This window comes from Stegostoma tigrinum, chromosome 2, assembly GCF_030684315.1.
Source record: "Stegostoma tigrinum isolate sSteTig4 chromosome 2, sSteTig4.hap1, whole genome shotgun sequence".
Classification (NCBI taxonomy): Eukaryota; Metazoa; Chordata; class Chondrichthyes; order Orectolobiformes; family Stegostomatidae; genus Stegostoma; species Stegostoma tigrinum.
The window spans coordinates 75,329,700-75,345,960 of NC_081355.1; the positions used below are offsets into that span (position 1 = coordinate 75,329,700).

At 43.5% G+C, this 16,261-nt stretch overlaps 1 protein-coding gene across 4 annotated transcripts in view; it reads left to right on the plus strand.

The window, feature by feature from the left end:
- LOC125461085 (dynein axonemal heavy chain 11-like) overlaps positions 1-16,261 on the plus strand; it is a 466,228-nt gene that overhangs the window by 439,702 nt on the left and 10,265 nt on the right. For all 4 annotated transcript variants that reach the window (XM_059654665.1, XM_059654655.1, XM_059654658.1 and 1 more), the window contains one exon: positions 7,661-7,843. In XM_059654665.1, coding sequence (XP_059510648.1) covers positions 7,661-7,843 — 183 coding nt within the window. The remainder of the gene's footprint in view (positions 1-7,660; positions 7,844-16,261) is intronic.

The following is a 16,261-nucleotide window of genomic DNA, read 5'->3' on the forward strand; positions in this document are numbered from 1 at the left end:
GTGCTGTGTTGTGTGCATGAGGTGTTTGGGCCAATTTGCTGTTTAGGACCCCTTCACTCGAGGTCAGGAGTATACTATTCACAGCAGCAACTGGAAACTAGAGTAGAGTCTTTCAGTTTGATGGCTTACATAGACATGTCTGAACCTTAAACTTGGGATGATTGCTGCTGGAAGGTTTCATTTGGCAGTTGTGGTTACATCTCAGTGTAATCTTACCCCTTGCTATACCAGCCGAGATGAAAGTGAGCTGTGTAAACGTTTGGTGTAACTGATGTGCTTGACCAAGACCATGATTGAGGCAAGTCATTTTATTTCCCTTCCCAGGTCTTTACCTCACTTTTGTTAGTAGTAAACATTTCATTGCACATTATTGGCCCCTGAACAGTGATTCCTACAGTCTTTTCATTTGTTTTGTAACACTGGCAACACTGACTTGTAGAATGAAGAGGCCATGAGAGCTGCCAGGAAAACAGGCATTCACATGTGTAGCTCTATTTCTGTGGCGGTCAGTTAGCTACACATTTGTGACCTGGTCATTCATGATCAAAATATCATTGAAGCATATAACTGCACCAGCAGTCAATTCTGCTACGCAATCTAGGGATTTCTGCCGCATGGTAAAGATGAATGTTCTTTGCCGCTACTGCTGCTTTCTCCTGATAAATTCTCTGGCTCTGACAAACAATGCATGAGAGACTTGTATGCTGTAAGCATGACATCATCGAAGATGTGTCAGAGTTTTCCAGTGCTTTCTTGGAAGGAGTTGGCACACTTTTATATATAAAACATGATTAGCCAATGTCAGGGCCAACGTAATGCTGGCAATGATTTTCAAATCTATCTGAAAGATATTGGGCTGCTAAGCCTGGGGAATTAGTCTTAATAGAGAATCTGATCAAGTGTAACACCTCTGATTTTGTTCAGGATGTGCATATACAGATATACATATGCATATGCATATGCATCTACATATACATATAAAGGGCATGTTCTATTGTAAAAGGGTGATGGAGTTATACAGAACAGAAACAGATCCTTTGGTCCAACTCCTCTGTGCCAACCAGACATCCCAATCTGACCGAGTCCCCTTTGCCAACATTTGGCCCAAAAGCCTCCTAACCTCTTCCTATTCAGATACCCATCCAGATGCCTTATAAATGTTGTAATTGTACCAGCCTCCGCCACTTCCTCTGGCAGCTCATTCCATACACACACCACCCTCTACGTGAAAATGTTATTCCTCAGGTCCTTTTCTCAATCTTTCCCCTCTCATCTTAAACCTATGCCCTGTAGTATTGGTTCCCCCCAACTCTAGGAAAAATACCTTGCTATTCACCCTATCCATGCCCCTCAATCATCAATGCTCCAGAGATAAAAGCCCCAGCCCATTCAGTCTGTCCCTATATCTCAAACCTTCCAGTCCCAGCAACATCCTTGTGAATTTTTACTGCGTCCAGTCAGGTTCCTATTGAAGGGTGACCAGAATTGTACACGGTATTCCAAAAGTGGCCTCACCACTGACCTATACAGCCGCAACATGACAATCTGCCATATTCAGTTGTGAATAGTTAAGCACAATTAAACAACTCACAACGGACTGATATTCCACATATTGCCCATTTTCAGTGATAGGTGAGCCCATCAGTGTGAAAAGTAAGTCTGAAGCATTTGCAACAGTCCATTTTTGGAAGAGCTGAGTGGATGATCAGTATTGGCATCCTCCACAGATCCCCAGCATCACAGATGCAAGTCTTTAGCTGATTCATTTCACTGCACATGCTATCAAGAAAAGGCACATGATACTGAAAAGTCTACATATGGAGCAAAAGCACTGGAAATGTGTGCACCAGAACTTGCTGCTCTTTCCAGCACACTTACAACACTGGCATCAATGCGAAAAGTTGCCCATGTATGCAAAAACGAGGACAAATCCAGTCTGGCCAATTACTGCCTCATCTGTCCACTCTTGATCATAAATAAAATGATGGAAGGCATTATTAAGTGCTATCAAGGTCTAAGGTAAAGGCAAAATCATCATGGTGACAGAGGACCACAGGGCTGCTTTCTTATTAGAGAATTTAACATGAGGAGCACAACACCTCAGGCAAGATTGAGACGGTAGTACCTTAATGGCGTGAACCCATGTTATTAGCATCAACCTGCATCCCAAATGAAGATTACCAATCGCCAGCTCGCACATGCCCAGTTCAGGTTCTACCTGGGACACTCAGCTCCTGACTTCATTACTGCCTCAGTTTAAACAGGGACAAAAAAGCTCAATTACAGAGGTAAGGTGAGCTGAGAATGACTGTCCTTGACATGAAGGCCACACTTGACTGAGTGTGGCATCAAGGAGTCCTAGCAAAGCTTAAGTCAATGGGAATCAGAGGGAAAATTTATTACTGGTGGGAGCCATACCTGGAAGTTGGTCATCTCAGCTCCAGGCCATTTCTGCAGGAGTTCCTCAACATACTATCGCAGACCCAGCCATCTTAACCATAGAACTATTCTTGTAGCCGATATTCATATGGCAAGTCCTGCTTAGTTTCTGGTCAATGGAAACTGCCAGATTGTTGATAGTAAGGGTTTCTGAGATGGTGATGTCCATAAGACCATAAAATATAGAAGCTGAAAGAGGCCATTTGGCCCATTGAGTGTTTACTGAACCTCTGAAGCACATCTGGAGCCAGTCCCTCACCCTTTAGCCATAACTCTGCATTTACCTTGGCTAATCTACTTAACCTGCATGTCTCTGAATGTTGCATGGCAATTTAGCATGGCCAATCGACCTAACCTGCTCATCTTTGAACTGTGAGAGGAAACCACAGCACCCTGGTGGAAACACACACAGATTCAGGGAGAATGTGCAGACTCAACGCAGCCACCTAACGCTGGAATCAAACTCAGCTCACTGGCACTGTGAGACAGCAGTGCTCACCACTGAGCAGCCCTTCAGCTGCTTTATCAAAGATATATCATGACCTTATGACAGGGTGAATGAAGATGCCAGTGTTGGACTGGGGTGGACAAAGTCAGGCGTCTCACAGCACTAGGTTGTGATCCAGCAGGTTTATTTAAAATCTTGTGGAGCGCTGCACCTTTGTGAGGTAAAACGGAGGAAAACACAGAAGCTCGCTATGCCTGTGTGCTTTCCTCCACTTCACCTGATGAGGGTGCTACGCTCCAAAAGCTTGTGATTTTAAATAAGCCTGCTGGACCATAACCAATTGCTGTGAGACTTCTGACTACATCATAAGGTCAGACATGAGCAAGTTCACCAAGTTACAAGAAAATCTGAACACTGCCCTGAACATTCACTGATGGGAGGAAGGCAGGAGGATGGGATTAAAACACATATTACCCATGATCAAATGTTAGAGCATATTGATGGGTCAAATTGCCTAATTTTGCTCCCAGTTTTAGTCTTAATTTTTTTTAATGCTTGTGAAGACCTAATACAGATGGAATAAATAATCTGCTTTATATTCCTGGTTTGCCCATGTGCTTAACTTTCACATTATGGGTTTGTGTGGTTGGCTGTATCGCGTAGCACATACATTGTGTCATAGCAGAAGAGATTGAATACTCCTAGCTGGAAGTTGAAATGGCAGCTTTAGTGAGGGAGGCTAAAATGGCTCCACTGTCATTGGGTGCTCAGGCATCAGTGTTGGAAATTTGACCTTCATGTCAAACCTGGGCAGAGACTCCCGTGTGCACTCATTTCTTTGATGTTGCAGAGGAAGGAAGCAATGCTCCTTAATATTTGCCTTGAGGAGTAGTGGGAAATGGATACATCTGATGATGCAGAGATTGAAGACTTGATTGAGGATGCATTTTTGGTTTCCTTTATCACAAGCTAAATGAATCTTTTAACCCCTCATGAATTTGGTCTTTTAAATCCAAATACAAGCTTTTAGCCACATTCTAGCACACTGAATGATGGAGACTTGCATCTCTTGCTGCTTTCTATCCCAGATTCCGACAGAATAACTTGACTATGGCATTTGAAAAAAAAATTGTTACCCAATGTCATGTTAGCTTCTTCTGCACCCTTTCCATCTCAAAATCTATCATCAACATGAACCAGTGGGTAAAAATAGTGATTAGCTGTGCTCAAGCCCCAACTTTGTTTTTACATTGGAAACAAATGAACACTTGAAAATTTCTGAAATTCTTAACACTTCTAGACATTTGGAGATTCACCATCAGTAGCAAACAGGCTGATGCCATTGTCTTTAAGTGTAAACACCTCGTGCTTCTTTCACTACAAAATGATCTGGGGCCACTTGGATCTCTTATAATTGTACCAACGAAGGCTGCTGTCAGACACACTTCAGAACAGGGCAGTTTACCCACTTCATACTACATTAAATTGCAAGTACAGTCCTAAATTTTATCTTCTAAGCATTGTCATTGTATCACATGGAGATACTATTAGAATAGAGCACATTAGGAATATCAGTTCTGAAGAAGGGTCACTGAACCCAAAACGTTGACTCTTGCTTTCTTCCGCAGATGGTGCCAGATCTGTTGGGTTTCTCCAGCTGTTTCTGTTTTTGTTTTAGAAATGTTAGTGCTGCTTCCATGCTCAGGTGTTACAGCAAGGGTCAGTGGTCAGAAATTCATGAAAACATGCAAACAGATTTTCTGTCTTCAAATCTAATCTAAATAGAAAATCAGACACTGTCATTCCGTAGTTTCATGCCCTAACTTATGTATCAAGAAAGTTTAAACAAAGAAACAACCTGCTTATTTTGGTGTCGCAAAGGACCTGCTGTTCTTGGAGAAAGTCCAGAAAATATTGCTCAGAATCATAGCTAGGATGAAGTGATTGAGTTTTGATGGTGAAGGACTATGAGAATGTTAAAGATCGATTGATTGATTTATTGTCATCTGTGCCAAATGCAGTGAAAAAGTTTGTTTATGAACGGTACAGGCAGATCATAGTAAGCAAAGGATGTACAAATCAAAAAGCCTTAGACAGAGGCATCCAGGTTACATTGCACAGGGCGTGTGCTAGGTGAGATTAGCAAAATCACATTATTTGAGGCTGTAGGGCCCATTCAACAGTCTGGTAATGACCAGAAAGAAGCTGTTCCTGAACCTGTTCATGCATGTGTTCAGGCTTCTGTATCTTCTGCATAAGAGAAGAGGTTGTAGGACATCATTACCGAAGTGCGATAGCTCTTTGATGTTGGCCGCCCTTCCATGGCAGTGAGCCATGTAAATGGAGCCCATGGATAGAAGGTTGACTTCCATGATGGTGTGGGCTATGCACACCACCTTGTGTAGTTTTTTACAGTCCAGGGCTGTGCACTGGCCATACCAGTCATTATACACCCAAACAGATTGCTTTCAGTGCGCAACTGTAAAAGTTGGTGAGGGACCTTATGGACATGCTAAATTTCCTGAGCTGCCTGAGGAAGAAGAGACATTGTTGTGCCTTTTTGACTGTCGCATCTATATGGGAAGTCCAGGGCAAGTGGTCAGTTATCGTCACTCCAAGGAACTTGATATTCTTTACTGTCTCGACATCAGTTCTGTTGATGTAGATGGGGGCATGTTCTCCTCCTTTCTTTCTGAATTGATAATCAGTTCTTTAGTTTTGCCGACACTGAGAGACAGATAGTTTTCATTGCACCACATCACCAAGCCCTCTATCTCCCTTCTGCAGTTTGACTCGTCAATGTTAGATATCTGTCCCACTACGGTGGTGTCACCAGCGAACTTGTAGATGGCGTTCGTTCAGAATTTGGCAACACAGTTGTACGTGTACAGGGAGTGCAATAAGGGGCCGAGGACACATTCTCGGGGGGGCTCGAGTGTTAAGTGTTATTGTGAACGGGGTGCAGTTACCTATCCTCACTAATTGCGGTCTGTGGGTCAGAAAGCTGAGGATCCTGTTGCCAGGGATGGAGCCGAGACCAAGGTCATGCAGTTTTGAGATCAGTCTGGAGGGGATAATGGTATTGAAGGCGGAGCTGTAGTCAACAAGCAGGAGTCTGACGTAGGTGTCTTTATTGTCCAAATGTTCCAGGGATGACTGCAGAGCTAGGGATATGGCATCCTCTGTGGACCTGTTATGTCAGTGGGATGATTCGATTGAGCTGTCCAAAATAATGAAGGCGATGACAAAGCAAATAGTGAACACTTGTTCCCTCTAATAGAAAATAATCTCAAAATAGAGAAAACAATTCAGATAAATCCAGTAAAAGCTTCATCGTTCAAAGGGCTGTGATGTGGAACACACTGCCTAACACAGCCTTAAGTGCAAATTAATTGAAGTGTATGAAGGGAAATATATGTCTAAAATATCAGGATTGAAAAAGGAGTTGACATGGCTAACAAAAATGACAGGGAAATTGCGATGTGGAATGATCTACCCAGATCTTAGGGAAACATGATGGCTCAGTGGTTAGCACTGCTGCCTCACAGCATCAGGGACGCAGGTTTAATTCCAGCCTTGGGTGACTGTGTGGATTTTGCATGTTCTCTGAGTGTCAGTATTGGTGTCTACAGTGTGCTCCGGTTTCCTCCCACAGTCCAAAGATGTGCAGGTTAGGTGGATGGTGATGCTAAACTTCCCCATAGTGTCCAGGGAAGTGCAGGTTAAGTGGATTAGTCATGGTAAATGCAGGGTTACAGGTATGTGGTGGATGCTGTTTGGAGGTTAGGTGCAGACTCAATGGGCCGAATGGTCTCTTTTTGCACTGTAGAACTGTACAATTATAATGTAATTTTTTCTTTTGGATTAAGAACTAAAGCAAGTTTTTGCTAGAGTCCCACTAACTTAAATAGGATGTAGTTCAAAAAACAGGACTTTTTTCTCTGTCTCACCAACTTAATTTATACAACCCCCATCCGATCTTCAAAGTATACTTTTCATTCTTTATGCTCAGCTTCATCTATGATTCTGCTCACCTACCTTTTTACAATATTTACAACACTGATGAGTCTTGAGTAAGTTACCTGGCAAAAGAGAGATTTATCTCAAGAAAATAGAAACACGGTCCAAAGAATAGATTTTGAGGAGTCACTTGAAAATAGAAAGGAGGAAGGATGGTGAAGCATAACTGATGGGAGAGGACATTCCAGAGGGCAAGGTAGAGTGGCAAGCGTTAGTGTACTTGAAGTATCTCGCTGGTTGTAGCAATTATTCACTTTGTCTGGAGCAGACTATTTCTCAAGATTGTTATTAATTTACTTTAAAATATAAATAAATATATGAAAGAGCAGTCAAAAATTTTTAGTTGTCAAGAATCAAAGCAGTCAAGTTGAGTCATACGGGAAACTTGATTTAACACATGAAACATTGACTAATTTCTGCACAGCATGGAACAATTCAGTCATACCATTTATAGTTTCACACTCTAACCTAATTTAATGGTGTGCAAGTTAAAGTAGACAAATAATAACATGCACAACAGGGTACACTCAGTGTTTAAGAGTCATACATTACACATGGAAGGTTAAACAGAAAATATTCGTAAAGTCTATAGTTTCTTGCTCACCAGAATTTCTTATCATTATTTGAATCACTGACAAAAAGTAGCAACTAAGTTTCTGTGAAATTAAATGTTCGTAATGATATATCTTGAATCTTCTTATATGCTGATTATCTGTTCCACTGTTCTAACCATCATGGACTGTTTTGTTGCAGGTGAAAAGTATTCTGGATGATATTTTAGAGAAACTTCCTGAAGAATTCAACATGACAGAAATTACAGCGAAGACAGCAGAACGTACTCCTTATATTCTTGTTTGTTTCCAAGAATGTGAACGTATGAACATCCTCACACGAGAGATCAGGAAATCCCTTAAAGAACTGGATCTTGGACTGAGGGTAATATCATTTTACAATATATTGTGCCAGTTAAGAGGAAGAATGAAAGGTCATGTTGAGTGTGCAGTCCTTGTTAAAAGGCTCACTCACCAGGAGATATCTTGGAAATTTCAATGTATGCATTGCCCACAGTTTCCTCCCATGGTTCAGCTCATATGCTGCTGAAACCATCCATGCCTTTGGCATTTCTAGCTTAACTGTTTCAATGCATTCCTGTCAGCCCTCTGTTTTCACTCACCATAAATTTAGGATAATGTAAAATTCAGCTGCACATATCCTAACTTGTATTAAATCTCATTCACCCATCTCTCTCTGTCCCATGAACTTATTTTGGCTCTTGATTAAGCAACTCCTTAACTTAAAAGCTCTCATCCTTGTTTTCTGATCTATGTATTTATGCAGACATGCACACACACCTTTCCTAATGTCTAATATCTACTAAAATTTTGTTTGATCATCCCAAGCCATATTTCCCTGTACTAAAGATGTTTTATTAAATAAACAACAGCATGCGTTAATAAACAGATGGAAAATCCTGTACTGTAGGACACCGAAAGGCTCATTTTAACTCAGGGTGGATAAGCTTTCCGTGAGTAAAATCTCACATCAAATTATGATTGCATTTTGATTTTGATTTTATTGTCATGTGTACTGAAATACACTGAAAAGCTTTGTTTACAAGCGGTACAGGCAAATCACAGCAAGCAAAGGATATACAGATCAAAAAGAATTAAAGGCATACAAGTTACATTAAGGTTATATTATTTGAGGCTAGAGCCCATTCAACAATCTGACAATGGCCAGAAGGAAGCTGTTCCTGAATCTGCTTGTGCATGTGTTGAGGTTTCTGTATCTTCTGCCTAACAGAACAGGTTGTAGGAGGTCAATACCAGGGTGCAATGTGTCTTTGGTGATGTTAGCTGCCTTTCCATAGCAGCGAGCTGTGTAAATAGAGTCCATGGATGGAAGGTTGGCTCCTGTGATGGTCTGGGCCATCACACCATCTTCTCCTAAAGAACCAGACCACTTGGGTACATGTACAATTGCTTCAACACTCCTAATAGGTGTTCATCATTTTGTCTGAGAGTCTAATAAGACAAAATATTTCAATAAAGAAATAAAAAGGGGCTGAAAGCCACAATGTGACTCAAATCTGACAGCAATGTGGTTAAATTTTGACTGTTCTCTGAAATGACCTAGCAAGCCATTAAATTGTATCAAACTACCTACAAGGCCGAAGAAAGGGACTGAAACTGGACAGACAATTGTATAGTGGTGAACAGGTGGGAGTCAGTTTCTCGCAGTCTGCAAACATTTTCAGTGGAATCCTCGAAGTCTTATGCATCAGATGAAACATGAGCAAGGAAACTTCTTGTACTGATACTTACCCACTTTCAACAGCAATGAGACAATGCACAGGAGTTGGTAATGGCACAGAATCTATTTTGAGTGAGGGAGAATTCAATGTCCATTACCAAGAGTAACTCTGTAACATCACTACTGACTGAGTTGGCTGAGTTTGAAAGGACATTGCTGCTAAACTAGGCTTGCAGCTGTTGATGAGGGAGGCAGAAAAACTTACTTGTCTTTGTCCTCACCAATTCACCTATTACTTATATATCTGTTCATCACAGGCAGGAGTGACCACCACACAGACAGACATCATAGAGCCAAAGCCCCACATTCACAATGAGGATATCCTCCATCATGTTGTGTAGTAGCACCACCTTATTGCAAAATGAGACTGACTTTGAACAGATCCAGCAACTCAGAGGACATCCATAAAGTACTGTGAGCCATCAGCAGATCTGTTATCAAGTACACACTGTAACCTCCAAGCCTGGCATATCCTCCGCTGTACCATTCCTCTCAAGCCTGAATCAATGACGAGTGTTGGAGTTTATGCCAGGAGCAGCACCCAAAAATGAGGTGTTGGTCTGGTGCAGCTAAAAAACGTGACTACTTGTATGCAGAACACCATAAACAGCCAGTCGTAGACAGATCTGAGAGATTCTACCAAGCAATGGATCAGGTTTAAGCTTGGCAGCCCAGTTGTGAATAGTGGTAGACAATTAAACAATTCATTGGAAAAAAAGACTCCACAAATATCCCCATCCTTGATGATGAGAGAACCAGGATCTGTGCGAAAAAGAAGGCTGAAACCTTTACAGCAATTGTCAGAAGCCAGAAGTACCAGAGACCCATCCTAGTCTCCTGCAAACGTTCCCAGCATCATAGCTGTCAGGTTCCAGCAAATTCAATATCCTCCACACGATATAAAAGTGTTTGAAGGCACTGGATACTGCCAAAGCTATAAGCCCTGCAACATTCCTTCGATAGAACTGAGAGGACTTGTGCTTCAGAACATGCCACATCCTCATAGATCTGTTGCCGTATCATTACAATACTGGCATCTACCTGGCAATGTAGAGGATTACAGATACATCCTGTCCACAAAGCACTGGGCAAATCCAACCTGGCCAAATACTGCCTTTTCAGTTTACTCTCAAAGTTTAGCAAATTAATCAAAGGGGTTGATAACAGTGCTACCAAACAGCACTTCCTCAACAATACCTGCTCCCTGATGCTCAGTTTGGATTCCACCAGGGTCACTAAGAAGATGAGAATGACTACCTTTGACCATTAAGGTTGCATTTGCATCAGCGGCCTTGAGCAAAACTCATTGTATGCGGAATCAGGGGTAACTCTCCAGTGGTTGGAGTCATACCTAGCACAGAAAGGTGATTGTACTTTTGGAGGTCAATCAGTTCAGTGCCATGACATCACTGTAAGAGTTCCTCAGGATAGTATCCTAGCCTCAATGATCTTCAGCTGCTCTATCATTGACCTTTCCTCCATCATAATCTAGAAGTGGGGCTCTTCCCTGACAACTGCACAATGTTCAGCACCATTTGTGACTTCTCAGATAGTGAAGCAGTTTACGATTTGATTTATTGTTGTCACGTGTACCCAAACACAGTGAAAAGTTGTGTTTTGTGAATAGTACACACAGATTGTAACATACAAGGACGTACGGATCTTTTAGTGTTTAGACAGAATGAGGTATACAGGGTTATGATTGCGCAGGAGGTGCACCAAAGCAAGATCAACACTAGATTTAAAATTAGGGAGGTCCATTCAGAGCTAACAGTAGGAAAGAAGTTGTTCTTAAACTTGTTGGTACATGTTTTAAATTTCTGTATCTTCTATCTGACGGAAGAGGTTGGAAGATGATATTAAAAACCGAAAGAACTGTGGATGCAGGAAATCAGGAACAAAAGCAGAAGTTGCTGGAAAAGCTCAGCCAGTCTGGCAGCATCTGTGAAGAAAAAACAGAGTTTAACGCTTTGGGTCCAGTGACCCTTCCTTAGAACTGGGAGACAGTATTACTGGGGTGGGAGGGGTCTTTGATGATGCTGGCTGCCTTTCCACAGCAACAAGAAGTGTAGATGGGAGTCCATAGGTAAGAGGTTGGCTTGCATGATGGCCTGGGCTGTGTACATAACTTTCTTATGGTCCTGGGCAGAGTCATTGTCGTATCAAACTGTTATGCACCCAAATATAATGCTTTCTCTGGTGCATCTGTAGAACATGGGGTGGGTCCTTATGGACATGCCAAATTTCCTAAGCCTCCTGAGGAAGAAGAAGTGTTGTTATGCCTTCTTGACTGTCACATCTACCTGGGAGGTCCAGGACAGATTGTTGGTTATCGCCACTCCTTGGAACATGATGCTCTCGACCCTCTCTACCTCAGCTCCACTGATGTAGATAGGGGTATGTCCTCCTGCTTTTTTCCTGAAGTCAACGATCAGTCCATATGCTGCAAGACCTCGACTTGAGTTGACAAGTGGCAAGTAAAATATACTCCAAACTATCTGAGGCAAACTAAGCATCTGCCCTAGAAACTCAGTGGCATTATCAATGCTGAAACTTCCACTAATAACAAGAAATTGAACTAGATAAGCCAGATCAACACTATATGGGACAGACCTCACACAGATCTAGCAACTCAATGCTGGACATCCATGAGGTGCTGTGGGCCATCAACAGCAGCAGAATTGCACTTCAGCACAATCTGTAACCTCATGGCCCAGCATATCCTCCACTCAACCATTACCATCAAGCCAGGGCATCAACCCAGGTTCAATGAAGAGTGCAGGAGGGCATGCCAGGAGCTGCACCAGGCATATCTGAAGATGAGATATCAACCTTGTGAAGCCACAAAACAAGGCTACTTGCATGCCAAAAAGTGAAAGCAGCAAATGATAGACAGAGCTAAGCGATCCCATTATCAGTGGATCAGATCTAAGCACTGCAGTCATATCACATCTATTTGTCAATGGTCGTGGACAGTTAAACAACTCACTGGAGGAGAGGGATTCACAAATATCCCCATCCTCAATGACGGAAAAGGCCAGCACATCAGTGCCAAAGAAGTGCCGGGTAGATAGTACATCACAGCATCCTCCAGTGATCCCCAGCATTACAGATACCAGTCTTCAGCCAATTCAATTCACTCCACGTGATATCAAGAAACGGTTGAAGACCCTGGATACTGTAAAGGCCACCGGCCCTGACAGCATTCTGGCAATAGTACTGAAAACTTGTGCTCCAGAATTTGATGCTCCCCTAGCCAAGCTGTTCCAGTACCACTACGACACTGGTATCTACCCAACAATGTGGAAAATTGGCCAAATATGTGCTGTACGCAAAAGGCAGGACAAGTCCAAACCGGCCAATTACTGCCCCATCAGTCTCCTCTCGATCATCAGTAAAGTGATGGAAGGTGTCATCAACAGTGTTTATCAAGGAGCACCTGCTCAACAATAACCTGCTCAATGACACCCGGTTTGGGTTCCGCCAGGCCTACTCAGCTCCTGACCTCATCACAGCCTTGTTTCAAACATGGACAAGAGAGCTGAATTCCAGAGATGAGGTGAGAGCAACAGCCCTTGATATCAAGGCTGCATTTACTGATTGTGGCATCAAGGAGCCCAAGCAAAAGTAGAATCAATGGGTATCAGGGGGCAAACACTCCTCTGGTTGGAGTCATACCTGACACATAGGAAGATGGTTGTGGTTGTTGGAGGTCAATCATGTCAGCTCCAGGACATCTCTACAGGAGTTCCTTAGGGTAGTGTCCTAGGGCCAACCATCTTCATCTGCTTCATCAATTACCTTCCCTCCATCATAAGGTCAGAAGTGGGGATGTTTGCCGATGATTGCACAATGTTCAGCACCTTTTTTGACTCCTCAGATACTGAAACAGTCCATGTTCACATGCAACAAGATCTGGATAATCTCCAGGCATGGGCTGACAAGTGGCAAGTGACATTCGCACCACACAAATGCCAGGCTATGACCATCACCAATAAGAGATGATCTAACCATTGTCCCTTGACAGTCAATGAAGTTACCGTCACTGAATCCCCCACAATCAACATTCTGGGAGTTACCATTGACCAGAAACTCAACTGGACTCGCCACATTAACACAGTGACTACAACAGCAGGCCAGAAGTTAGAAATACTGCGATGAGTAACTCACCCCCAGACTGCTAAAAGCCTTTACAGCATCTATAAGGCACAAGTCAGGAGCGTGATGGAATACTCCCCACATGCCTGGATGAGTACAGCCCCAACAACACTCAAGAAGCTGGACACCATCCAGGAAAAAGCTGCCTGCTTGATTGGCACTATCATCCACAAGCATTCACTCCCTCCACTGACAGTAACAGCAGTGTGTACTATCTACAAGATACACTGCAGAAATTCACCAAAGATCCTCAGTCAGCACCTTCCAAACCCATGACCACTTCCATCTAGAAGGACAAGGGTATCAGACATCTGGGAACAGCACCACCTCCAAGTTCCGTTCCAAGTCACTCACCTTCCTGACTTGGAAATATATCGCTGTTCCTTCAGTGTTGTGGGTCAAAATCCCGGAATTCCTTCCCTAATAGCTGTGGGTCAACTCAGCAGGTGAACTGCGCGGGTTCAATAAAGCAGCTCACCACCATCTTCTCAAGGGCAACTAGGGATATGCAAGAAATGCTGGCCAGCAAAGCCCATATCCCACAAAAAATGAATAGAAAAAAATTACTGTGACTATATGAGCAGGACAAAGGTGAGAAATTCTGTTGAAATTGCTCACTTCCTGTCTACCTAATGCATCTCCACTGTATACAAGGCCTGAGACAGGTGTATAATGGAATATTTTCCACTTGACTGGATGGTCAATAAGTTCAATATCATCTTGGACAAAGCGGCACACTTGATTGACACCCATCCACCGCTGTCAAAATTCACTCCCTTCACCACTGACACACAATATCAGCAGGGTTTGCCAACTGCAAGAAGCACTACATCAACTCAAAAGCTCTGCTAAACCCATGACTCTACCATGTAGAAGGAACAGGGCAAATGCATGGGAGCACCACCACATGTTTAGGCCCCTCTGCCAAGATGTTCACCATCCAGATTTGGTAATGTATCACCCATCTTTCACTGTTGTGCATCAAAATCCTCCTTCCTGATAGCACTTTGGGTTATATACACCCAAAGGACTGCAGCAGTTTTACCGTCTCGTTGCCTTTGAGGATAAATAGGGACAGGCTTCTCTAGAAATTAGAATTACTGTCTTGGACAGCAACATCTACATCTCAAAAACAGAAAAAAAAACTGTCAAAATGAAAACCTTTTCAGTGTCACAGCCAACATTCTTCTTTGAAATGTGTTTGAGTTGTCTTCATGTAGTTCCTTAATGAGGCAGAACCAAGAGAATAAATATCCGCACAACAAAACACTAAAATACTGCCAAAAACTGAAAAAGACTGCGGATGTTGTAAATCAGAAACAAAACCAGACATTATTGGGAAAGATCAGCAGGTCTGGCAGCATCTGTGGAGAAAAACCCGAGTTAATGTTTTGTGTCAAGTGACCCTTCCTCAGAACTGATGGTAGCTAGGAAAATGTCAGTTTGTGTGCAGATGATAGGATAGGGTGAAGGGGTAAGGAATAAACGATAAATGGGGGATAGAGCCCAAAGAGAGAGGAGCACAGTTGGACAAAAGAGTGGATAACAATCTGGCTAGAAAAGAGAGGAGCACAGTTGGACAAAAGAGTGGATAACAATCTGGCTAGAAGGGTGAATAGCTATTAGTGGAGACTTTGTAGGGTTTGGGATAAGGACATGGGAGAGAGGCAGTCACTGAGGGATGTGATGTGGATATGGAAACAAGTTTGAGCAAATACCTAGTCAAACACCAAGACTGAAAGTGAAATTAATGTCAGTGGACAAGACAAAAGACTAAACTGCTGCTTATTATCAGACATGCTACAGTGACGTTGCTCCGCCCACCACCTCCACAGCCAGCAGCTCCAGAGGATACTGGGGCACCCGGCCCTGCTGGGTCTTCACCATGCCCCAGATCTCCCCCTCACTGAGGACGAATGGGCGGTCCTCAGTAAAGGGCTCACCTTTATCTCCCCCCACCCTAACATCAATGAATACTGCTCATGCTTGGACGTTGAACAGTTTTTCCACTGCCTCCGCCTCCGTGCTTACTTCTTCAATTGTGAAACTAACTCTCCCCCTACTAACCCCTTCTTCCGCCTGCAACACACCCCCTCCTCCTGGATACCACCCCAAGGCCTCCTACCCTCCCTCCGACTTCTTCATCTCCAACTGCCTTTGGGACATCAACCACCTCAACCTCTCCACCCTGCTCACCCACTCCAACCTCTCCCGCACAGAACATGCAGCCCTCCACTCCAGTCCCAACCTCACCATAAAACCTGTAGACAAGGGACGCACAGTTGTAGTGTGGCACACTGACCTCCAGCTCTCTGACACCTCCTCCTACTGCCCTGTTGATCATGACCCCACTCCTGACCACCAAAAAATCATCTCCCAAACCATCCACAACCTCCCACCCACAGCCTCCAACCTCATCGTTCCCCAACCCAACACCGCCCATTGCTATCTCCTTCCCAAAATCCACAAACCTGAGTGCCCTGGCCCACCCATTGTCTCCTCCTGCACCTGCCCCACTGAACTTATCCCCACCTATCTCAACTCCATTTTCTCCCGCTTGGTCCAGCAACTCCACACCTACACCTACACACCACCCACGCGCTTCACCTCCTCCATAACATCCGATTCCCTGGTCCCCAACACCTCATATTTGCCATGAATGTCCAGTCCCTATATACTTGCCTTCCCCATTCAAATGGCCTAAAGGCCCTCCGCTTCCTCCTATCCTGCAGGCCCGACCAGTCCCCCTCCACTGACACCCACATCCGCTTATCCGAACTCGTCCTCACCCTCAACAACTTCTCTTTCCATTCCTCCCACTTTCTACAGACAAAGGGGGTGGCCATGGGTACCCACATGGGCCCAAGTTATGCCTACCTCTTT